This window comes from Vidua chalybeata, chromosome 10 (assembly GCF_026979565.1).
Source record: "Vidua chalybeata isolate OUT-0048 chromosome 10, bVidCha1 merged haplotype, whole genome shotgun sequence".
Taxonomy (NCBI): Eukaryota; Metazoa; Chordata; class Aves; order Passeriformes; family Viduidae; genus Vidua; species Vidua chalybeata.
The window spans coordinates 23,822,083-23,847,613 of NC_071539.1; the positions used below are offsets into that span (position 1 = coordinate 23,822,083).

At 40.8% G+C, this 25,531-nt stretch overlaps 1 protein-coding gene across 1 annotated transcript; it reads left to right on the top strand.

The window, feature by feature from the left end:
• The first annotated feature begins 940 nt into the window (after window positions 1-940).
• On the top strand, window positions 941-18,114 carry RBP1 (retinol binding protein 1). The gene is made up of 4 exons (XM_053951816.1): window positions 941-2,498; window positions 3,114-3,292; window positions 14,819-14,920; window positions 18,061-18,114. Exons 1-4 carry the CDS (start codon window positions 2,426-2,428, stop codon window positions 18,112-18,114), a joined length of 408 nt encoding a protein of 135 aa, XP_053807791.1. The 5' UTR covers window positions 941-2,425.
• Window positions 18,115-25,531: the final 7,417 nt, after the last annotated feature.

Here is a 25,531-nt window from a genome sequence, read left to right on the forward strand (position 1 = left end):
CTGCCAGAGTCACAATAGGAGCTGACCCCCTGTGTGTCAGGGTGGTGGCAGCAGTGCCATTCCATGGTGGCTCAGCCCTCCTGCAGTGCCAGCTGTGGCTCTGCTGGAGCAGGGATCCTGGACAAGGCTGGAGTTTTCCTCTGGAGCTCCAGGGCTGCTGGAGATGGGCCTGGGCTTCCTCTGGAAATGCAGTGGAGAAGAAAGCTGCTCCTCTGGGAATGCAGTGGGGAAGAAAGCTGCTCCTCTGGGAATGCAGTGGGGAAGAAAGCTGCTGCTTTGGGAATGCAGTGGAGAAGAAAGCTGCTCCTCTGGGAATGCAGTGGAGAAGAAAGCTGCTCCTCTGGGAATGCAGTGGGAAGAAAGCTGCTCCTCTGGGAATGCAGTGGGGAAGAAAGCTGCTCCTCTGGGAATGCAGTGGGAAGAAAGCTGCTCCTCTGGGAATGCAGTGGGGAAGAAAGCTGCTCCTCTGGGAATGCAGTGGGGCAGAAAGCTGCTCCTCTGGGAATGCAGTGGGGAAGAAAGCTGCTCCTCTGGGAATGCAGTGGGACAGAAAGCTGCTCCTCTGGGAATGCAGTGGGCAAAGGCTGCTGTGGTGTTCCAAGGTCAGATTGGATCCAGGTAGAAATGCTTGGCTCCTCCCCTGGGCAGAGCCTCTCCCCATGGGATGATGGAATTATATCAGACCTTTTATCTAAAAGTGACACTGCAGTGACACTCAATGGCCCATTAACAGAAGATATTTCCCAGAGAGAGGACTGGTTGTGGAAGAGATAAAGAAAATTGCCCCACCTGGTTTTAACAAATAGTGATAGAATGCACACTTCTGGTTACATCTTGCATTGCAACCTAAGACAAGTGGGTTTCTTTTCTTCTCTAATCCAGAGTCTTCTCAAGAGCAAGCAATTGCCAAAGCCCCAGAGGAAATCACATATCCAGTAGGGGCTTCAGCTGTACCACATGCAAACATCTGAGAGTCTCAGTACTTGAGCTCTGATGTTAGTGGGGAAAATCCGTGCTACTCTCTGCTGGTTGCCTGTTAATGCTGATTGAGTGTCTCTCATTTCTGACAGGAGTCACTTTCAGAGAATACAGAACTCTATAAACTGCTCCCTCTGTGTTTCAGAGCTCCTCAACTGAAAGTATTCATGCAGCAGTGCTGTAGCATTTGTCACTGTACAGAGTAACCACTGCTTCCTAATACAAGTTTCCACCTAACTGGTCCTTCTGAGCCCCCAGCTGGCCAAGCAGCTTCCACTGGTGGTGTGGGAGGATGGATTGTAGGAGAATAGAGATAGAGCTCAAGGCAATCTCACCGCTGAGGAGTTGCAGCTGGACTAATTACCAAAGAGTAGGAACAGGCCTGCCCTTAATAGAGCACAGCTGTGTCCAATAAGGATGGTCCAATAAGGATGGGTGTTATAAAAGGGTGGGTTAGCTAATCAAGAGAGAGTTGGAATCAGTTAGCTGTGCTGCTGTGAGGGTGAGGTGGTTGTGCTAGGGACAGTAAGGGTTAGTATGTCTGCTAGGGACAGATGGGGTCGGGTGTTTGTGCTAGGGACAGTAAGGGTTAAGTATGTCTGCTAGAGACAGGAAGGGTCAGGTGTTTGTGCCAGGGACAGGAAGGGTTAGTATGTCTGCTAGAGACAGATGGGGTCAGGCAGTCGTGCTAGGGACAGGAAGAACTCAGCCAGCTGTGTAGAAGAAAGGGAAAAGGAGTCAGTGTTGCGAGAAGCTACCTGTGAGAACTCACAGAGAGCAGGTACGAAAGTCTTGCAGTAAGGTAATAAACTAATGGTGACAGTCAGTTCCCATCTGCCGTCGATTGGTGCCAGGCACCGGTGCCAACAATTGGTGGCCTGTACAGGAGGAGTTCCAACTTGGTGGCTCTTTAGGATTCAGGAGCTTGTGGAACAAGTTAAAGGAATAGCAGACACAAATGGCTTTGAGTGAAAAGGTCTGTATGATTGTTTTCTTGAAAGAAAGCATAAAGTAGCTGAAACCTATTCAAGAAAGAAGAATTTGGCTCAAAAAACACACAAGATAAGCACTTTTATAACTTTGGCTAATATCTTAAACTAAAGCTATTTGAAAGGGGTTTTTTTCTGAGTGGCATGAAGAATGAAGAGTAATATGGTTAAAACGGATTTCCCTTACACAAGTTATATGAAAGGTTGAATATTTCATTCGTTTTAAATCAAGTCATCCTCCTGTCATTAGAAATCTCAGAGGTTCAGCATTGTAGAAGGATTTAAAGGTAGCACTTCAACAATAATCGGATTAGAAGGACTTGCATAGCTCCATGGTCTAAAAAAGAGATAAAAGAAACCAGAGTTCAAGCTTGCCACAAAGCAAGGCAGTGAGTTGTGTGGTGCAGAATCAACCCACGGTTCTGAGCCAGTGATTTTGGCAATCACCTGAAGCAGGGATGCCTGCAGACTTCAATGGGTACTGGAAAATGGTCAGCAATGACAATTTTGAGGAGTATCTGAAAGCACTGGGTAAGGTTCCCTTCAAACTTCTTGAATGAATAATCAATGCCACCTGTCTTATTCTTTATGTGAATCTATTTTTTCTTGTACAGTCATAAGTCATTTTTGTGAGAAGTATTTTTTTTCAGAAATGCGCTTTAAGGATTGCCTTAAGCAAATTTGTTTGGCCTTAAGCAGACTTTACTTCTTACCATCTTGAAGCTTACATTAACAGACATTAAACTACATAGCTTGAAGAGGTATGTGGTGGATTCCAAACATAAAAAATGTCCTGTAATTTGAAAAGCAGCATAATTTTTATATTTAATAAAGATTCTATGTAGTACTTAATGCAATTTTGTGTTTGTATTTGATGTTGTGTTAGTATCTCTGTAGAAATATTGGAGGCCTTATTAACTGTCAAATACAAATGGTATTTTTTATAGCTTTCACATAATTGGAAAATTGAAACATTAAGTTATTTAAGTTATAAGAATTAGGTTACATACTTGTTCTGGATTGGAAGGCTGGTTTGAAAGATTTGGACATCTATTTATCTTTGTTCATTTCAGTTCTCCCTAGAAGCGACAAGCTTCTTCTTGTGGAAGACTTTCCTGGATAAAAATAACTCTTTTTCTTTTTCAGATGTAAATGTTGCTGTAAGAAAAATAGCAAACTTACTAAAGCCTGACAAAGAAATCCTTCAGAACGGGGATCATATGATCATTAAAACGCTAAGCACTTTTAGAAACTACATCATGGAATTTGATGTAGGGAAGGAGTTTGAGGAGGATTTATCTGGGGTGGATGATCGCAAGTGCATGGTAAGAAGTAGAACTTCAGCAATGGACAAAATGAATATTGATAACTTGAGACCTTTCACAGAACACAGCTTTTAACCAGCCTGGTGACTATTCCTGAAATTATTTCTGTACTTTGAGTTTGCCAAGAGGTACCTATGGTTTTGAGCATGCCTTTAGATTAGAGGAATGCTAATTTTAATCAGGAGCACAAAGCAATTTTATCAATCAGCGAATAATAACCTCAGTGAAGCTGTCCTCATTTATACTGGGATGTTTGTTAGTCAAAATGACATCTAGGGTCACTTCCAGAACCTCTTTAATGAGTAAGGCTTTACAGTAGAGGAAATCCACTGATTGCAAGGTCAGGCACTGCTCCTGTGTGAGAATGGCCAAGTGCTTAAAAATCGCCTGGGTGTTCTTATTAGAGTACACACTTAATTAGCCCACTGGAACAAATCTCACTGAAATGAATAAGCAAACACTGAGGACTTTGTTTTACAATAGCTCTGTTTTATGAGGTCTTTTTTGCTTTTTAATTTAGGACTGATAAATATCAGTTTACAGAGGAAAAACTTGATAATAGCAAGTTCTCACCTATTAGCTTGGCAGCATGGCACTGGCAATATTCTACAGTTAGGAAGTTGACAAATAATTTTATCTCAGGAGGGACTCTAGAGGAAAAATCACATAAAAGAGAAAGAATATTCTTACATTCTGAGAAAGATAGTGCTATTTAAAACCAATACTTTTCTCTCACACTAATATTTGCAAATTTGCTTTTGCTCTGATCATAGTAGGAAAGGGAAAAATTGTGAAAACCAGAGAAAAAGAATGGTTGGCTACTGAGTGCCTCAGCAAATCCCTCTGTAGTCCTTGTTCCAGAGGGTACAAGTTTGATGAGAGTGCAGAATCCAACATTCACAGAAGGGAGGAGCAGGTGCCTTTGTGTTTAGGAAAGTGCCCCAATGGCATCTTGTGATTTTGGCTCCTGGAATGCTCTTAGTTAGGATACTGAGGTCCAGATTCACTGAACAGTTATGAGCCCAAGGAAAGATTTAAGACTGAGGTAATTAAACTAGCATCAACGATAGCAATGTTCAAAACATCTGCTCCAAAGGTTTGTGTGTGCATGGAACTGTCCATGTGTAAGCATTATCTGTACTTGAATACCATTCATTCCCATCTGAAGGAGAACTAAGCCATCCTCTGCATGGTGGAAAGAAGTAATATTTTATTATATTTAACAAAGCAAAATTCTCTACCCTATTTTGCCAAATTGAGTGATAAGGGAAGGATTCAAAATGTTAAAGCAGAAAGAAGAAACTAGAGAGAGAGAATTTCAGTCACTACAACAGCTGATTGATTTGGCATAGATGCTGGTTCAGCCTGCTTTCAAAGGTTGTTCAAACATTTCTCTGTTTACTCTTTGGTGGGAAATGCTTATTCAGCCTTGGAAGCTGAAGGTATCAGCAGCTTCCTGCCTGTTACAAACAAACAAAAACCCCAAACAACCAGGGGTAGTCGCTGTCTCTGACTGGGGTTTTTTAAGAAGGACTTAGGGATGTAATTCCACAAAACCCCCCCAGAGATCTCCGTGTCTCTCTGTGGTATCCAGCTGTCGCTGGGCAGTCCAGGTCACTGACCACTGGTGCTCCATTTGCCTTGTAGCAGCACATCATGCTTTATCATTCAATTTTCTTATTAAAAATTTCTTTCCTACATGAGACCTCTGCTTTGTCAATGGCAAAACAGTATAAAATGCTGTCTTGCTGAAGTGACTTCAGTCCAAATCTGATAACCATAATGTCAGGCAAAATTTGCTGTTGTTAAGCAGCAAAATGACTCCAACAGTGCAGGAGTCTTGTGAGAGAAGAGTCATGGACCTTATAAGAGATGCTGGACCACTCCCTGTGTGGTGTTAGAAAGAAAAGCACCACAAAAGCAAACATTAAATATCATTCTTGGTGTTCCATTTGTTCACGTAGAGCCTGTGGAACTGCATGCCATAAAAGGCTTAATCATTAATAGTCAGCCTGTGTAATGGGAGAGGTTGTGAATCAATTATTGTTATTTATATTGTGGACTGAGCAGACCACTGGGCAAGTTTTATCCAAGGAGCTCAATACATGAGCAGTACAAAGTAACATGGATAAGACAGATTACACATTAAACATTAATCTATACAGCAGAGCAATCATCAGGAGACTAACAAAAATCACCTTAGAATTAATCCTTCCTAGACATATTGTTTTTTCTTTTAATGAAGAATATATCATCTAGTTAGAGTTAACATATCTGTAAAAATAATATCAGCACAGTGGACAGGTTAGATCCTGTGTGTAATTCACTGAAATTGTGTTCACCATTCAGTTGTAAAACTTATCCTTGAGCCAGTCAGGGTAGAGTGTAACTACAGTAATTCCAAATCAGTTCTGTCCGTGAGGAGGAAATGCTAAAAAGTTTTGCTGATACTTATTTTTGCTGTTGGAGTTTTGACATGAAGAACTTGATAGTCTTGTGATAGTACAAGCACTCTCTTCCTTTGCAGTTAGGGTTTTTTTAAATTTTTATAGTTGGTCACTCCTGGGAGCCTGTCTGAACTTTCTGGATCAGGGAGTTAATTGAGAAGGATAAACCTTAGCAATTTCAGTTTGTTCTTCTTCTTCCCCTCAGCCTGGCTTTCTTGCATGCACATGTTTTTGGGTGATTTTCACTGGGGGGATAGAGGGAACTGTAGCTGGTGACACCAGGTCCTTTACTGAAATACTTACCCCCACAGCCCCCTGGAGTTACAAGGTTAGCCCAGATCTGAGAGAGCTTTGGGGGAAAAATTTCAGGGTTAAGGCAAAAGATTCCAAAAGAGGCTCTAAACCCCCGATGTGGTCCAAGACATTTATTCCATGGGAGGAAAAGGGAAAGAGAGTGAACAATGGAGGAGCATGGCTTTTTCCACCCTCCTGTTCAGGAAAGGACAATTGGCTCCCAGCCAATTGGGTCCAGAAAGGAAGGAAGGGTTAAACTAATATGGTTACAGCTACAGGGGGGTCTGGGGTGGGGGAATCCATTCCCCAGAGCGATGCAACACTTTAGGATGTTGTTTCTGTTGGGAAGTGAAAATTTGTGACTTTGGAAACTCGAAAGCCCTGCAGTTTAAAGATGCAGTTTCTGTGTTCTGCAAGACCAAAGATGGGGATAGTTGAGCACAGGAGAGATCACAAATGACAGTTGGTATCAATGCTTCTCAGGCTTTGCACCCAGGATTGGCTCTTCTAGATAAAAGTTAAATCTATTCGCTTGGCAATTTTGTGAAGGAGATCTTTCTGCAACTTCAGTCATACTTAACTGTGCAGGGTTGTTAAAAACTTGGCAGTTTCAAGTACAAACGTAAAATGAAAGTTCAGGAGCATCTTTCATTCCGTGCAAATGTTCCAAGGTGTACGTTAGGCAGTGTAGAAGGAAGTTTAGAACATTAATTTGTGTTACATTTTGTCTCACGTGACATGAATTGGAGCACGTAGTCAAGTTCCTACTGCTTTGAAGGGTTTGTTCATAGTTTTAATTGGCAACATATTATCAGGTGGAGAATGTACTGAGACAGAAATTTAAAGTTAAATGGAGAGCTCTGGCTTTGGTATTTCTGACACTGAGTCTTTGATCCTGCTATCTTAATTCTCAGTGAAGCTCCAGTCTCATCATGAAATCTCAATTTTAAAGTGAATTTCTACAATCTCAAGTTGTGATAAATTTAGCATCTCAGGTGTTGCTCTAAGTATGAAACTTTGTTTCATGTATATAAACATTACTGTGAAAAAAATTATTGTGCATGCAAGAGGAAAACCCTACTGAAACAATTAATCCAAAACCATCTCTGAAAGTATCTCTCATTTATCAGCAGATAGTTTTGCTTCCCTTTTTCACTGTCAGTGATAACCAGTGAAGCTGGTGAAACACCTACAGTGTGAAATACGTACCAGCACAAAGGAACAAGGCACATAAACCTTCTGTACCTTCACAGTGTAATTTACTTAGTGTTTAGTAAAGAAATTATGACAAAAGTTAACCTTAAAATGCTGAAACAAAGGCTAAAGTTTCAAATTGCAAATCTTTGCATCCAATGAATAAAATCAGACTGAAAACTGGGTAGCTCAGATGCAAAAATTACTTTCTTAAAATTTTTAGTTTTCTAATGATTCTGCTGCTAAAGTCAGAGAAAACATTTGCATTATAATTATTCTCTGCTGTTCAGGCATTTGAAAGACTGAATTGCTTTATCTTATGCTATGCAGAATTAATCTCTTTTGACAGAGGCTAAGGGCAAGTGATGTGTTAAAAAATCAAGAAAGATTTTATGTTCTAAATATAGAAGAGCAGAATTTCTTGGATAACTGAGAACAGTTGTGTTATAACTGAGTATTTGTCCAAGCATATGAGAGGTGCTTTGGTAACTCAGAACCTTGTGCTCTCTGATACAGTAATTTTCTTCTTCCATTAAAGCAGGAAATGAAATTACAAAGGCAGGGAACAGGGAAACAGAGAAAACTGCAAGAATTTTAAACTGAATATGGGAAACAATACATCTTAAACTTTTAGTTCTCTAAACCTGAATATAAGTGGGATATAACCATGAATAAGTTATCAAGTGGGTGTTTAGGTTTCCTTTATTGGAACTAACAGAACTTGTAGTCCTAGATAAGACTTGCCGGGGTGGGGTAGGGTGAGGAGGATTTGGGAGTTGTGGAATTCCCCTCATCAGATCTAGAATACTTCTCACCATGTGAAATGTCAGTTAGTGTTTGAAACAGCCACACAAGGACTGTTGACAGACACCTGACTGTGCCGTGTCCTGCTGAAGGGAGGGAAGTTGTTCAAAACTGATCATGGCTCTGCTTTAATTAACAAACGTGCCTAATGTGACACTGATTCCTCTCAGGTTTGTACTCAGGAAAACTGCAGTGGAGGTAGTTGTTCTGGCCATAATTTGATTTATACCACTGCAAGGTCAGAATAAAGCCCTATTTCAAAATCACATGGTTCATGAAGCTTATTTAACTATGTAGGCAGGTTCCCCTGTTATACAAATGGAATTCACAGCTGTTAATCTAGTTCTGAGCAGGTTTGGGAATTAAGACTTTGCTGCCAGAAAAACAACAGCCAACAAACAACATTCCAGTATATGGAATTGCAGGAAGGATCTCCCACAGAGTGAGAAGATTCAAAAAAAATGTGCCTGTCTAGTAAGATGCAAGATCAGCAATATGTCTTTACCCTGATTTGGCTGTTGTATTCTTTACCCTTCCAGTGCTGCCCTTTTGGGCTTGTAAGTATTTTCTCATATCCTTTGGTGGAACAAGCATTATTCTAGAATCACTGTTGCTGGGGCTGGTCTTCTCTCAGATTTAGTGCCTCCTGTCTCTTTGCAGTACTGTAATTTCCCCAGTTCCTCCCTGGCATAATCCCTGATTTTTTTTTTTTTAATTTATTTTATTTTGCGGGGGGGAGGGAGGTTTAATTTAAAAGAGGTGGACTTTATGATAGTTTTCTGTTGGTATTTCTGGCCCTTTACAAACTGCTCTCAAAAAAAAAAGGTGGAGAAAAGTCCTCCAGTCAACCCTCTGAGGCTCCAGAGAGCAGAAGTCCATCCTGGGCTCGTCACAGGCTCTGCCAGGATGGACTCTGGTCTCTTCTGTCTGTGCTCAGTGAGGAGGAGCATTTTCCTTTTGCCTGCCTTGTCCCACCCTGCTTGCTCCTTGGGCATTAGTCCCTTCCTGTAAGTGATGTGCTCAGCAATGAGATGATCAGAATCTTTGGCCATATAAATGTCATAAACTTCACATTTTGCAGGGTTGGATTCCTGTCTAAACCACGAGGCTGATTAGAAGCTTTGGAGCTAGTTATTCACAGAACTGCTTCTAGCATAAGCAAGCTCTGCAGGGAAAGTGGGTTTGGATAGGTTTAGCATTTCAGCTTTTTGTGAACTCTAAAAAGCTCTGAGAGTTATGAATGCAGAAAGAGCAATCAGAATCTGCTGTAAAGCTGAGAACCAGACTTAACAAATCCAATTTTGAATGACAAACCATTAGTGTTAGGTACAATTGTATCTTGCAAAATTACACAGGGGATAAATCTGTTATAGCCATTAATTTAAACAGTAAGTGTCTTAGAATCGATTCTGATCTTTGCAAAGAGTGAATTGGATGTGATGGGTTTTACTCTTCTTTCTGGCATGGGATATACACAAGTTCTCCTATTTTTGTATTACTTGTATACAATTTTATTTCAGTAAGAAAAAAAGCCACCATTCCTAAGAAATAAAACAGTATGCACTGTCTAAAATATTGATTCTCCTCCTCCCCACACATATTGTCAGCTGCATAGCCCAGAGCTTTGCACCTTCACTTTCCTACTCCCTGGAGCATATCTTGTCTTTGCTTTGCTCTGTTGATCTTATGAGCAAGGATTCAAAACAAGGAATTGGAACATTTAGGATCTGATCCTATCTGACTACAGCTTACCTTTCATCTAATTTTTTTCAATCCAATCCTAAGCCCCTCTTCTAGCAGTGCTACCCCTGGAGATGCTGACAGTGACTGAAGCAAAGGAGACTTTGCCATGACTGAGCTACAGCGTGGCTGAATAAGTTCAGCCTTTGGCCAGCACCAGGACCTGGAGATAAAGGCCAGGAATTGTTCTGTTGGGTTTGTTGTTGTTTTCTCAGTAGTTTCTGCTGCTGAACTTCCAGATCCAGATGTGATGAGACAAAAGGTGTTTCAGGGGGAGGTGACAAAGCTGCCCACGCCTGTAGCCCCTGGAGCAGACTCCTGCACAGAGGCCATAGGGAGTGACCACCCGGCAGAATTCCCTCTCACAGCTACACTGAACTTTGTCTGGGACATCAACATGAGTTTGTTCTATCAACAGTTCACTTTTTGCCCAAAAAAGCTGCTTACAAGAGGTTTTTATATCACTTTAATACTTAGTACAGATGAAATGGTTTATCTTGAGAGTGGTTTATCTTGCTAGAGATATTGCTGTGTTTGACCAAAAGTTCTAGGATATTTTCTTTGGTGTTATTTACAAGACACAGCTTAAATTGGATTTTTCTCTTTCATCTGACCTAAAAAAAAAATTACTTTCCATTTTTTAATCCTTCTTAGATCATAATTACAGTTGTAAAATGGGCTGTCATTCTCCCAAGCAGAGACTTACTGGCTGAAGATGGAGCATGGAGTGTGGTGCACGCCTAGCTTTGCAGTCATTTGGTGCTCCATATATAGAGACAGCACTGAGGGAAGCAGGAGAAAAATAGAACTGATGCTGCTGTGTCTGTGCTACAGATAGGAAATCAATAACATATTTTTGATGAAAGGTGGGAGCTGCAATTCATACTTGTAAAGTCAATGTGTCAAAAATCTATGTAGCATTAACAAAAAAATGTTCATGAACTACTTGGATAAAAGTTGGGGTTTTTTTTCCATTCATCTGTAAAATCCATTCTGTGCCCTCAGCTGCTGAGCCTCTGACCCAAGCAGGCACACACGAATTGCCAGCAGGAGAATGAGAAATATTGTGCAGAGCCAGCACCAAATGTCTTTGCACTTAGACCTCACTGGGAAATGCAAAGTACTCTGATAACATGTTTGATGACTATTTCAGTAAATTACAAAAGTCACTGTCTCTGCCTGTGTATCAGGATGATTTGCCACTCGAAGCTGAAATTGTGCAACATTTCACTACAGTTGCTGCTACTAAAGAAAAAGCAGATATGTAGTCAAGAATTTGTTTAGGGGTTACTAAATATTTCATTTAATAAATCTATCTGGTCTCATAACTGGAAACAGTAATGAGAATACTTTAATTATAATTTCCTCCAACTTTAATATTCAGGAAGATTCAGGCGATGCTATGCATATGAATCTAAAACTTCATAACACAAAGAGATTAAATCACTAACAAAAGTATGTGGATGCCTAAGTAGTAAAAGGAGAATATCAAAGTACACAAAAAGTGAAACACTACAGAAACCATACCATAAAAGTAAAGAAAATTTACTTTTTTTGTGTTCTCAGGCTTCAAAGGCTTTTCCACTTCCCAGACGAGCTCCATTCTCTAGTATTACAGCTCAAGAACAAAGTGTACATAATCTGAAAAATGTGCAGTATTGGTGGTTGGATGTTTTGGGAAGAGTTAAATTGAGGCAAGACTCCCTGGTTTTTACTTCACTCCGTCCCCTTTTCTGGCATTCCTTTATTATTATTGATAGAACTGTTGACTAATTGCACTCATCACCATTCTCTGTTGAAGTTTCCTACAGAATTCCATGCACATCACCTAGGAAGTGTTCATCTTAGGGTTAAGTATGAGCAGGTGGTAAGTAAGCAAGATTCAAGCTTGCTTATGGTGAACTAGATTATGTTCTATGTAGTTGAAAGGAATAAACAATGGCTTCCATTTATTACCAAGTAGCACAAGGTGCTCAAAAAGGCAGAGCTCAATTTGAGAGAAATGCTCCATTTTCAGCTTGTTAGTCCTGTTACTGGACACTGCAGCTGTGCAGTGCCCCCCGAGTTTGACTGGCTGTCCCCCTGCCGTGGAGGAGGGTAAGGAGCAGGAGCTGTGTGCCTGGGCTGCCGTGTCCCCACCCCGGGGAGGATTTGCAGTCGTTCTGGAAACCTGGCAGCAGCTCTGTAATCAGGCAGCCCTTAGTAATGCTATTACCAAAATGGGGGCAAACAAGGTTCCTCACAAAGGCATACTTTGCTAAGAAAAGTAGCTTTACATAAAAGGTAAAGTGTTTGTTTATCTTGGGAGTGTGTGCCAGGAAGAGCCAAAGGGTCACACAGAGCTACCTTGGCAGTCTGCAAGCTCCTGATTATGCCATGGCAATATCCTGATCCAGTCCTCAAAAATAAATCCTTGCTCGTTGATACAGCAAGAGAGATTATACATACAATGTTTGCCCTACAGCATTTCTGGAGTGTTGTTTTTATGTTCCAATTCAAATATTTGGGAATGTTGTAAAGCAAGTGTTGCTCTGGTTTAGGTGTTGTAGAGGGTGGAATGTGCACGTTAACAGCCAGAGCAACTTCAACCTCAGCTAACATTCTCTGTGTGTCTCAGAAGAGGTATTTGAGGTGGCAGGACGTGTTTCAATCTGAGTTAAAAGAGAATTTTGTATTTTGTGTATTAGTTTAATAAAAGAGACATTACAGTTTGACCTAAAGACAGGATACAGATGCCACTGATGAATCTTACTGTCATAAAGTGATGTTCCTGCTAACAAAGAAAATGACATTATGTTCTCTTGCAATGCATTCTGCCCTTTATAACCTTCAGAGCAAAACAGCTACATACAGAAATCAGGAGTTGTGTGGTTTACTCATACCCCCTCAGTATTATATATTTCTCAAAGGGAAGGCAGAGGATACCTGAGAATATTGTCTGATAAGACAGCTTGGTTAATGTCTGTGGGTTTAGACTCTGCGTGGTTATCACCAAATTACAAAAAGCAATTTCCAATCTTGACTGGAAAAACAAAAAAAAAAATCCGGAGGAAAAAAGCATGCTGTTTTCTGAGATAAAACAATTTCAAACACCCTTGGAGGCTAAAAAGTTAACATTTCCTTGTGCTGCTACAAATATTTCTCTGTCCCCCAAGTGTACTAAGTCAGGGTAACACAACTGACTCTGAACATTAGTAGGACCAGTGAGGTTGGATCCTACTTTATCATGGTGTTTTGCCTCTGAATTCACATCTAAACCCACCAAATTTAACAATTAAGCTTGACTAAAGATTGAACTATGCTGAGCTAATACTCAATGGATATAAATAAGTGGAGTTCCTAAGCAAAGTTCCACATAAAAATGCTTCATTCCACAGTATCCCTCAACTCATCATTCATTGTCTGTTACATTCATTTTTTAGAATCAGAAATGTGTAGATATGTTAACTTATAAATTACACATGATTCACTTTGACTCCTATTATTTGTTATCTTCTATCTCTTCAGTGGATGTGTGCAGATTGAGATATGGGAGAGGATTTAGGTTATGGTGACCACATTAACTACAGTTTTACCCAAATGTGTTGTTCCTTCCTGCATTAGCATTTTTTGCATTAGAAGGATATGGTTTCATAAAATGTTATCTACTGCTTGGTTTAAATATATCACCTTACAAAAGAGAACAGAAGAATTTGTGAATGCATTTTCTAAATTAGAGAGATTTTTAGCAAGGACAGGTGAGTTCGTTTCTCAGAGCCCCCATGTGGTGCAGACAGACTGATGGGATCAGTCCCATTGCCTTGCCCATGATTATCTGTCCTGGCACTCTGGAGTGATTCATTTTCCATGCTGGTTTCGTCTGAAGCTTCCCACGGGAGGAGGCTGCACTCATTCAAAGATAGTGGCTGTCATGGTTATCATTTAAGAACTAATTGTTTGTGACATACACAGATTAAATAAATAGGACTGGATAGGTTTTGAGTGTTGAACTGGGTTTAATTACCAGAAGGAAGAATGTAAGCTGACGTCTTCTCTTAGGAACTACACAGGATAGATGCAGGAATTGTGCTTTAATGACGGATCAGAATTCTTCATCTCTCCATATCTGACTGCTCATGCAAGCAGTGGCTGAAGACTTTTACAAGGTAGACAGCAATTCCATATTTAGTCCTCAGAGCGCCTTCAAACAAGCTGATTTACAGGCCATGTGCTAATATTAGTGTTAAACTATCCTCATGGAGCACAAACTGTCACCACTCTTCCCTCTTTTAAGTGTTTTACAGAGCATTGCTTCTCTTTGCCTTAGGGAGATGGGAAAGGCAAACTGTCTGTGAATGCTGACCAGAGGAATAGGCTGCAGGATGCACTGTCATACAGTGAGGGAGGTTTCTGAATCAGGCTTTCCTGAACCCCTCAGGACAGCACCAATATTCACAGAAGTGCACTATTCATTACTGCACCTGACTCTTGACCTGCTCTGCCAGTCCTGGCTCAAGAATTTCCCCAGCCTCAGCTGCAAGAAGCAGGATGCTGCCAAAGTTACCAGCTTTCTGACACTTCCAAACCACTCTGCTGGGTGAAGGAAGGCAGATTGAGAGATGAAGAAAGGCCAGCTCAATATTCAAAAGCTTTGTTCATCCACAGGAAGTGGGAATTGTTCTCAGGTAGAGCAGGTGGGGAATCATTCTTAGGGTGGAAAAAACCAAACTGGATCTTAAGTTTTCAGCTCCTTTTGCCAATACAGTGTTAGGCTGAAGGGCCCTTCTGCTGCTGCATTGTTCACCAGGGAGAGAGGAGTGTGTTCTTACACAATGGTTTTGATGGTATTTTTTCTTGCTTTATCTCATCCCTCCAGTTTTTGGCAGGCATTTGAGCAGCAACTTTCTGTTGAAGCTCATTTCTTTGGTAATTATCCTAAGTGGTACAACACTCTCCAATCATACTTTTTATGAGATGCACTCATCATTAGAGATAAGTTTTGCTTCACAGAAACTAATCATAATATCAGAGAATATTTCAGTAATACCAAACATGTCTGTTTTGTTAGACTACTGTGTCTTGGGATGGAGATAAGCTGCTTTGTGTACAGAATGGAGAGAAGGAAGGCCGTGGCTGGACCCAGTGGATTGAAGGGGATGAAATGCACCTGGTAAGATCATGTAAGAAGTTTTGAATGCCCCTCCATTCAAATGGTTAGATATAACACAGCAGGGAATGTGGTATATCATTTTGGCTTACTTTGACATAATTGGGTATTGGTGCAGCATTTGACTTGTTTCTAAAGCAACAATTTCATTTGGACCCATTATGTTTTTATGTCCCTTTCAAAGCCTGCCCATTTTGAACACTATTTCTATGCTCAGTCCCTGTCCAGACTCAACCAGGCTGAAATGTTCACACGAGGAAGACATTTATCAGAATGTCCCTGACAGTCTGTAAAATGCTCAGTGTGGGAGCTGTGAAACTGAGCACCCAAAAACAAGGGAAAGTACACAATTGTTCTTTTAAAATAATTATAGGCCACACTACATTATAGCCTAGAGAACTAAATCAGCAATTAAGCTTTTGAAATAGATGATTTTTTCAGATCATCATTTTTATCTTTCTAAATTAACAGGACCTGAAAGAAGATGCCTGTTCTTTTGTCCTGTAACTCTTTATAGCATCCTCACTTTCTCATCAGTGTGGGTAAAAGGCAGTGTTCCTGCTGGGATAATAAACTCCAGCCTCCATTTCTCCTCACTGTGCAGTGCTGTTAGCATTCAGCAATCTAAATGGATATCTTCTAAATGTTCAAATCAGTAGCAGAGTTATCCAATCTTTGCAGAAGTACCCCAAGCACCTTATTACTAAACATAATTTTGAGGAAGTATTGGTGGTTCAAGAATGCAGTTGAGGAGAGAATGGATATGACAGATCTTCCCACCTGGCCTTGGTGCAGCACAGGCAGGGAGAAGGTTGCTGTGTAAGTGAGGACTTTATAGCTGAGGCCATGGGCTCACCTGGAGGAGGGGAGGCAGCAGCAAAAGGGGATGCCCAAATTCCCTGTGCAGGCACACTCCCTCCAAGAAGCACCTGTGAGTATTTCCACGCTCCTCGCAGCTGCACAGCAGGCACAGCCCTTCCAGCTCCTCTGCTGGCAGACAGGTCCAGTCACCCATCACAATGCCTGGCCCCAAGTTCAGCTCACACCTGGCTGCCCTCAGTCCTGCACATCTGTGCCTTCCCCTGCACACATAAGCAATGGCACCAGTTGCTCTTGGATTTCTCTGGACTGGCATCCTGCTTTCTGGCCTTTGCTAGCTACCAGGCATTATCTCCTCCCATCTCCTGTCCCCAAGACCAGTTCCTTCAGCCCTGGTTTCTGCTGTCCTTATTCTGATTCCTGCAATAGCCATACAGCCTGGCCCTGGACCTCCATGCCCAGACCACTTTATAGACTTGTCCTTGTCAGGAGGTTGATTTTAGAAGTCAGAAATTCAGATTCTGTTGCTCAAGTACTTGTGTCTAGTGCCAATTCAGGTGGCCCAGAGTAACCTCACTGCTCTGATGTTGCTCTTCAGAGGCTGGGAGGAATTCTGGATCATACCTGCCAGTTCATGCATTCACTCACTGGCACTTGGAAAATTGACCACAATCTTTCTCCCATGTACACGGAAGTCAGTACAAAATTAATTCATGCAAAGGAAGTAACCAAGTGTTTTAGAGCCCCCTCCTCAGTCTTTCAATTTTCTCACTTCTCTTATTTCATGAATTTCAAAAAGGTGTCCTCTTTATTTCTCTAATCCCTGTTAATGCAGCTCTCTCCATTAAAAGTACAGTAGAGTCCCCTTTAGGATCTTATTTTTGACCAGCTAAGATTACTAGGTCCTGTCTTTTGAGAGACCTTTAATACAATGAACAGTTACCTTTAAAGAATTGATACTTCAATAGCTTTATGATCCTATTGAACTTTACACAATGAGCCAAGTGTTAATTTATTCTTTTCACAGTTCTGCAGAAAGTAGGACCACATCCTTTAGTAGTTTATCGCTTCCTATTTTCTACATTTCATTCTGTGGTCTGTACTTTGTAGTTCTTTTTAGATTTTATTTTATGTGAGTGACTTATTTGACCATTCCCCATTTCCTTTTGAGTTTTATTGCCCTTTTCTATTGTATTGATTGCTTCTGCTCTGTAGTTTTTGTCACTGTCAGCAGATCTCTCAGCCCTTATTGCACACTCCTTCTTCTGGAGTGAACAGAACAGGTCCTAACCAAAGTCACTGCATTGGTCTGTTGTTCCACCAACTCAGCATGAAGCACTTTCTCTTATTGGGGTTCAGCAACATATGTCAATTAAGATTATTGACCTAATTTAAGGGTTTTTAAAGTCATTTTATCAAAGTCCCCTATAAGAATCATGCATAACTTCATCAAAATATTCTGGGAGCTTTATGAAAAGTCTCATCTTGAACTGGAAAGTGTATCCCTTCTGCTAGGTCATGCATGAGCACTGTCTTTATGTCCCTTAAGAGTTTCCACGCTCTATTCTTGCACCTAAGCCTTGCCACAGGCACACACCCCAGGCACACACCTGTGTGCACTTCTCAGGTGAAACTTGAGGAGTTTCAGGAACGGGGATGGGTGAGCAGGCAAACAGCAGCAGCCTCACAAATCCCAGCCCAGGATGGGAACCCTGCCCCTACTCATGCCCAGCTCACAGAGGTGCAGAGATCAGCAAGGGGGGTTTCCAAAGCTCCTGTGGAACTCGAAGAATCAGCTTTATGCACCCAGGGTGCTCAGGCTCAGTCACACCCTCAGTGCTCTCTGCTGGTTGACAGGCCTGGAGCAAATCTTCTGTACACTCACCTGCCTTTGGTAGCCAGGAACTCTGTGTTGCTAAAGTGAGCCTGATTTCTGAATTTGCAGGCTTGAGCTACCAGTTGTCACCACACAGATTCAGAGCTGGTGAGGCAAATCCGTCCCCACTGTTTTATGTTTCCAAAACAGAGAATCCCCATTCCAAAGGCCTAAAGCAGTTGCCTATTATTCACTGCAAATCAAGAACGTATTTGGCCCTTTAAGATCTGAGATCCCAAAATAACTTCCCTTGTTCCACCTTTCAGTAGAAAACAAACCCAAACCAGATGTTTTCTTTTAGGATGAAAAATAGGCTAAAATATGTACAAGCATCCCAATTTAATTTAATAGAAAATTGTGAATTCAAATTCAGCTGGATGTACACATGAATCTATAATGTTTGTGTCCTAAGTAAAAATTGTGGTTTCTAATTATTTTCTCTTCCTAGGAAATAAGAGTGTGTGGAGTCACATGTAAGCAGGTCTTTAAGAAGGTGCAGTGAGCTACTGCTGCTACAGGAGTGAAGAACAATAGAATTTACTGACTTGCCAGCAACTCTCCAAATGCTAGTACTGAGCATCCTCAGCAACAAGAGCAAACACAGAAATGAAGATCACATTAGAACCATATAGCTGGAATAAAATATTTTTAGGAAATTGAAAAAAATTAACTGCAAATAAAACTATTCTTAGAAATGCCAATTAAAGATACTAAACTCTCTAAATGTGTGCATACCATAATTCCCTACTATGCCAAAAAAGGACTATTAGGTATAAAACAAAATGCTGGAGGTTTAGACCTTGTAAGCTATTTTTTTACTCTCGGTAGACATCACTCTTTCAGAGCCTTAGCCTTGTTTTCTAATGGTGAACTGCAGCTTTAAGGAATCAAATGAGAGCTGTAGGATGCAGCTGGCACTTAAATCCTGAATTCACCGAAGCTAGTAAGAATGTTACCATTAGCTCTGATCGAGTAGATCTATTCTGGAAGTGTTCCATCAAAAATAAGTGTCTTGTTTCTCAAAACAAGTAAATTTATGGATCAATGCTTTGGAAAAAACAATGCTTACAAAAGCATGACTAAGGGGCAATGCTTTTCCAAATGCTTTAGCAGATATCTGCCTGTGCATTTTTTTTTTGTTGTTGTTGTTGTTGTTCTGGAGACACTGAGAGTAAGGTCATAGCTAGAAACTGTCTCTAACTGTACACACACCACACAGAGGATGAGACCAGCATTGCTCTGTACAGTATCATTTGCAGATATTTCATGCCCATCACAGTCCCGTGTTCTCATGCAGACTGAGCATAGGAGAGCCTTGGCCAGGTAGTTGAAATCAAAACACTGATCAGACCTTAGTGAGGGGAACAATACTGCCAGATTTTCAGTCCATCAGCACACTGGATACAATGAGCACCACCAGGTCATATCAAATTCACAAAGGTTTAAATTCACAAAGCTTTAGCATGTAACCCAGAGTTCCAGTGTCTCCTGTAACAGCTGTAATCAGCCATTTTCAGGGACTCAGTCAGTGGGGAAATCACCACGGCAGAGCCTGCTCTGAAGTGGGAACATCCCCTTCCCTGCTCTGCTGCAGCTCCTCTGCTCAGCCCTGCTTTTGTGGGGACTCAGTGCTGACTGAGACAATTTAGACCTGTAAATGGAACAAATGCTGCCATCCTCTACTAACCAGAGACTGTTTTAAAACATGCATTGTTATTAATCCTGTTTAGGAAAGCTGGGAGCCAGATCTAACATGGAATCACAGACTCACAGAATGGAAGGGACCTCAGAGATCCAACCTGCCTGCCATGGGCAGGGACACAGCACGGAGAAAAGGAGGTTCAGAAACAGCCATTGTAAAGTCTAAAGTTAGCACAGCAGGGACAGTAAACTTCCTGAACTATGTTATTTCAATGGTACTGTATCTTGTGGGTGTAGCACCAGATGCGCTGTAACAGGCATCTAATTCAATTTTCTAAAGTTCTGGGGTTTGCTTTACTTCATAAAGTACCCAGAAGATATTACCCATAAAGATGCAAGCATCCCCATGTGATAAACAGGTGAATAATACTCCCTGTCCACGTAAATTCTTGTGCTAGCATTGCAACAGCTGTGGATGATGCCACTCAGAGTTACAGACATGCAATGAAATTATTTATTTGAGTTCCCCTGTAATTTTTTTCGTGGTAATACTTATGGCTAAGGAAGTCTCTGGGAAATATCCTTGAGTCTGATCAGCCAGGTCCATGCAGAAGCTGCTTTTTTCTCCTGGAAGAGTGTGTTAGCCAGCCAGCTGTCTGTCCATAGCTAAATGGGCATCCTGACAGACAGACAGACCACCAGCTCATGGGGATTGAGTTTTCTGGTACTTAGAGTGGGACAGATCAAAACTGGTTTGAATTAAATAAGGTAGAAAGGTTGTAGGAGAGGGAAAGGATCAGAAACCTGTGGATCTTGGGCTAAAATGCTGCTCTGCTTAAGGGAAATTGCAAATACTTGCCTATTTAAAATGCTATTTATCATCTAACATAAGGTTGAGGATATCTCAGTTGCCAAATTTCAGCACATCAGTCATTTGTTTTTCTTGGAAGCTTATTGGACACAGAAACTTTTTTCCTTAAACTTTCTAATTAATAAAGTGTAATAAAGTGATGGCTCACATCTCCATCCCCAGATAAACTTGGCAGAATTTTTTTTAATGCTCAGCACTGACAGAGACCTTTTTGGAAATGTAGTTTTCCTTCAGTAGAACTTGGCAGTTCATAACCCTTAATTCACCAGCTGTCTTCTAATTTTTGCCTGCAGTTCTCTCCAGTCTTGTATAACATTCACAAACTCTTTTTGCAGAAGGTTGTAAGTGGATCAATTAACATCTAGCTAAGTAAATCCAATTGTTAAAAGCTATTATTATTGTAATCAAACAGACAGCTTTTCCCCTTTGGGTCATTTGGTACAAGGGCAAATTTAGCACCACACTACTAACTAATGGCTTATCAAGCAGAAGCAATGTAACCTGCTGCTAATTATGGAGGAAAGGCAAGCCCACAAAGCACTTCCACGTCTCATGGATGGAAAATACAGGAACTTCAGAAATGTTTAACTTTGAATAGATTCTCTTCAAATCATCTCAATTGCTTGTCATTATAATTGTAACCTCTTATCTTACTGCAGCAACCCTTTCCCTTGGAAAAGGAAATTATGTTCATCCATTGCTTCCACGACGATGCTTTCCAATTAATGTGTGTAAAATTACCCATGCTGTTTCCATGAACCTTTAACAACTGTTATCATGAAATGTAATTTAAAACTTTCCCCATAAAATAGATACTTACTGAATGTATAGCATTCAACAATTACTTGACAAATATCTGCCTCCCTGACTATTTCATAACTACTTAGTAACCAAGACCTTCACAGGGAATTCATATCCAGATTTTCTTGTGACTCAGGAAACAAACTTCATATCGATTTTCTTGATCTTCAACAGAATTTCAGCCATGGCTTGCCAATATCCACTCTGTATTTCTACAGAACTGCAATACCTTCAGATAATGGACATCTTATATGTTGTTAGGAAAGACCAGTGCCTACAGAAGCAGTGTGAATGGAAAGTGTAAACAAAACAGGCTTTTCCCATTGTTGAGAAAACACTTTTTCTTTACGTGAACCTGCAACCTACAGGTACATTACAACGTAATTCCTCCCGCCAAACAGCCATTCCCTGTTTTGTCCATGCCACTCAGCTTTTCTTTACCCCTCCCAGTGTATAAACTTGGCTGTTCCCATCCCTTACAGTCTAAGCCGTGGAAACCAGAACTGAAAGAAGAGTTGGGGTTATAGCCTACATTTATGCAACAGTCCAGCTGTGAAGGCTGGGGAGGAGTTCCTTAGTATGACCTGTGCAACAGTTTTACTGTAAAATAAACACGGGCTGAATGGCAAATTCCTCACAAGAAGAAGGAGCCTCAGATTCCCAAAGAGTGTCCCATGGGACTGAGCCCTGGAGCACAGCAGAGTCCCGGCGTGGCATGCATGTGCTCCCCTGGCTACACCCACTTCCATCAATGTCTGTCATTTTCTTGGCTCTCCTCTATGAAACTTGACAGTAAAAAGCAAGAGTTCACCACTGCAACATTAATAAACCTTCCTAGAATGTATCATTTTGTATTATATTTTCTTTTGGACAGTCTCATCTGTAACCACAGAACAGATTCTCAGCTATTCATCCTTTGACCCTCCATCAGTAGCACATTTGTCTTGGATTATTACCTGGGTGGTACAGCTATTTCTATTTTAAGAAGTTTTTTTTCACCTCAAAGCAAATGTTTATTTAAATAATTTGCTCCTGTCTAGCAGAAGTCCATACAAAAGTAGAGTCCCTTCAGTACTATGTATTACTAGGGCAAGCTTTTTCTTTATATTAATAGCGAATAATAAGAATGCACACTGAAAAATTAAGCAAAATGGCACTTCAGTTCTTCACCAAACCCTTCAATAAGACTGCCTGGCAATTAAGTTCCTGCAGCATGGAGGCAAAATGGAGGCCTCTTTCAGTGGCAACATTCTTATTAAAGGAAGGGAGGAAAGAAGGATAGGAAACAGTCTGTGATTATTGACTCTACACTTATTTACATAACAAAAGACCATTTGTCTTGTGGTACACCCCAATCCTAGTGCTGAGCAAATAAAAGGTCAATATTGTGACAAGGGCATTCCAAATTTAAAATCTTTTATTTTAATGTTCAGCTGTTTGACATTTCCAGATTGGAGCAGAAGCAGGAGCAGTTATTTATGTGCCCATCAGCATTACAGAGTAGCTAACATTTAAAATGTGTGTGTGCATGTGCAGAACACATGGTTACACAGGCCATGGTTATCAGCAGCACACTGCAAAGACAGGCAGTCCTTTAAATGCTTTTAGCCTCACTTCCAGAGCTTTCCTGTGCCTGTTTGACTGGCCTTTCTTTCCCCTCCCCTTCCAGCTACAAAAGGCAACAGTGCAGAAGAGCAGAGGTGAAACACAAGGAGTGATGAAGACTTAATGCAAAATTATACTGAAACTTGGGCTTAAACAGAAGAGTTCCTCTCCATCCTGACGTTCCCACTGAATTTTTCTCTCGTGCAAGTCAGGATTTACTACAAAAAGGAAGTGTTTATAACACAGTGCAGTCACCATTGTGATTTGGTGAGGCTTAGAACCACAGCACATGGGGAGAACTTACTGGAATTTAACATTCCATCAATTGCAACAAGACTCACAATATTTCCTTGCTCCCCTTCTCTAATTTGAAATCACCGTGATTTGAGTAATTCTTTCTTACCAAGATGCTTGTCATCCATAACCATTCCAATTTCCAACACTCCTCTCCAGCTGGGTGTGCCAAGGGCATGCAGAGGAAGTTAACACAACTCAGTAGAACTTCTGTGAAATGACTGTGTGATCTTCCACTCATCCTGTCACGAAACATGTTGCCATTCTTGATGCTGGCATTTCCAAGGTTATTTTTGTAGATGAAAATGAAAGAAAAGTGCCATTTTATGTGTGTTACAACAACACAGAAAGAACTTGCTCAGACAGAGCACTGAGCAGCTCCTCCACACACCCAGCTTTGGGTACAACAAGGTGATGCAGTCTCTCCATTGCCACACTGATGCCAATGTTCATCAGAGACACTTAATTACTCAGAACAATCCCTAAGGGAAGCATATGGTCTGAAGTAGCCCTGGCTGGAAAGCCAAGCCATCACTCCTTGATTCCAACACGTGTTCGTTATTTCAGCTACAATCACAGACACTCTCTCAGTTTCTCTTTGGAACTGGTAATAAATTCTAACTCTGCAAGAATTACTTGGGAGTTTTAGACCTATTATACCTAAAAAAGCAGCAAAAGCACAGAACAGACTGTCCCAATGCTCTGCAGCAGTAACTCATCATCCCAGCTTTGCCTGGGCTCAGCTTAGCCAGTCTGAGACACGGGGGCTGGCAGGAGACAGACAAACAAGAGCTGCACACGAGGTTTCACACCCTGAAATGATGCAGAAACTGATGATTCATTCCCTATCAAGCCAAACAAAAAAGAAGTAGAACATCAGAGTTGTCAAGCAAAATAACCTGTGAAGAGTCCAGTTCCACCTCCTTATGGACTAAAAGCCCCAAGAATCCACTGGAAGCTTTCTTTGCCATCTTTTGTGTGATTGAACACAAAGGAAAATGACTCCCAAACACAGATGCAGAATTATTTCAGATAATATATTTTTCAACATATGTTCAACCCATTATAATGTATTTTTCTCTCACAGCAAGTCCACCTTGTAGACATTTGAATTATCACATTACACAAAATTCCATTTCTGGTTCCACCTCTCAGCATGGAAGCATCTATTTTTGGCTGTCTTTCCAAATGTATTTTGGGAACCAAAGAAACAAGAATGTACCTAAACTGCTGAAGGTCACTCAAAAACCTTACCAGGTGCTTAACTTTGAGTTAAAGTTAACAGTTAAAAAGTACCTAATTTGCTTGAATTTTTTTATTCTGTGGATTTTATTGCTGTGGATATTTTTAGGAGAGCTTTTTTGCCTCTTCAGCCAGAAAAAAATGCTTTGAAAATCTGATTAATGTCACACAGTACTTCCCACTGCAGTTTGTGTAACTTCAGGGACACCTAGGTCCTTCTCAGTCACATATTCCCCTGAAGTGATTGATTTTCAGTACCCATTAAACACTAAAAATTTGAAAAGGGAATGTCCAAATCTAGTCAAGTGAAGGTAAATGGAGGACATATCCCTAGACAAGTAATATTGTTCTTCTTTAAGTTCCCCTGCACAATGAAAAGGAAATAAAAAGGCCCCACAACAGCAAAATTATCAACAGCAAAATAAGCACAGCTTTCAGTCACAGAGATGACCAGTGGTTCATTGCAGCTCATCTCTGAAGCATCAAGCCTCAAGGCACTGGAACATGAGAAAAAAAAAAAAAAAAAGTACTAGGTAGGCACAGAAAAGGGCTCCTTTTGTAAGAGATATTTCTTTGTGAACTCAAGCTCTTCCTGGACCCACTACAACTTTTTTTGGAGTGCATTTTGTTTTGTTGTGCAGCAGGTGTGTTCCACCAGACAAAAAGTAATTGTTGATGAAACAGCTGGGCAGAACAAGATTTTTCCTTTTTTCATATTCCCTTTTTAGTGTAAGTACTCCTTAATTTTATAAAATTCAATTTTTTGAAGATGTACCACAGGTCATTTTGGTGCTTATTTGCTTATAACTTGGTCTTTTCACAATGAAAGTACATTCTGAAATAACACTTTTTAATTTATTTTTTATCTTTTGACAAGACAACAAAACTACCTGTAATTTTGCCAAGGATTTCAAAAGTAGGTATTTCCATGTTTAAGACTGATTAATTAACTTCCATGTTAAGATTAATGCAAGTATGTTTCCTTGTCGTATTTAAATCTCTAAATTCAACCTACTGTCTACATTGCAAATGCCCTTGAATGGGATTCTGCAAGGGACTGAGATCTCTGCCTTGATATGAGAGCTATAAAAGCACAGTGCTATCACTGACAGAAAGAAAAAAGGTATTTTGATGTGCTGAGGAGATAAAAGGGAGATTAGCCAGCAGCTGCTGGGTCAGACACTAATGAAAATGTATTAATGAGGGGGAAAGGAACAGTCTTGGGCTGCTTTTGATAAATCTAAACTTGCAAAGCATCCAATTAGAGACTGGCTCTGGTACGTGTGTGTGTAACAGCCACCAGGGAAAGGTTATAGTGATGATGTGATGTGTTCTTTGAAACTCTAGCTGATTGCCACACAGCAGCAGAACCCTGAGTTGTGAGGGGAGGATCTGCTGGGCAGAGATGGCAAATCCACCTTGGGAGGCCATGAGCACATTCCAAGGGGTGGCAGGCAGGAGGCCA

Coding starts and splice junctions, on each gene's coding strand:
- RBP1 (XM_053951816.1), top strand. CDS start 2,426: ATGCCTGCAGACTTCAATGGGTACTGGAAAATGGTCAGCAATGACAAT. Junction 2,499..3,113: donor GGAGTATCTGAAAGCACTGG/GTAAGGTTCCCT, acceptor TTTCTTTTTCAG/ATGTAAATGTTGCTGTAAGA. Junction 3,293..14,818: donor TGGATGATCGCAAGTGCATG/GTAAGAAGTAGA, acceptor CTGTTTTGTTAG/ACTACTGTGTCTTGGGATGG.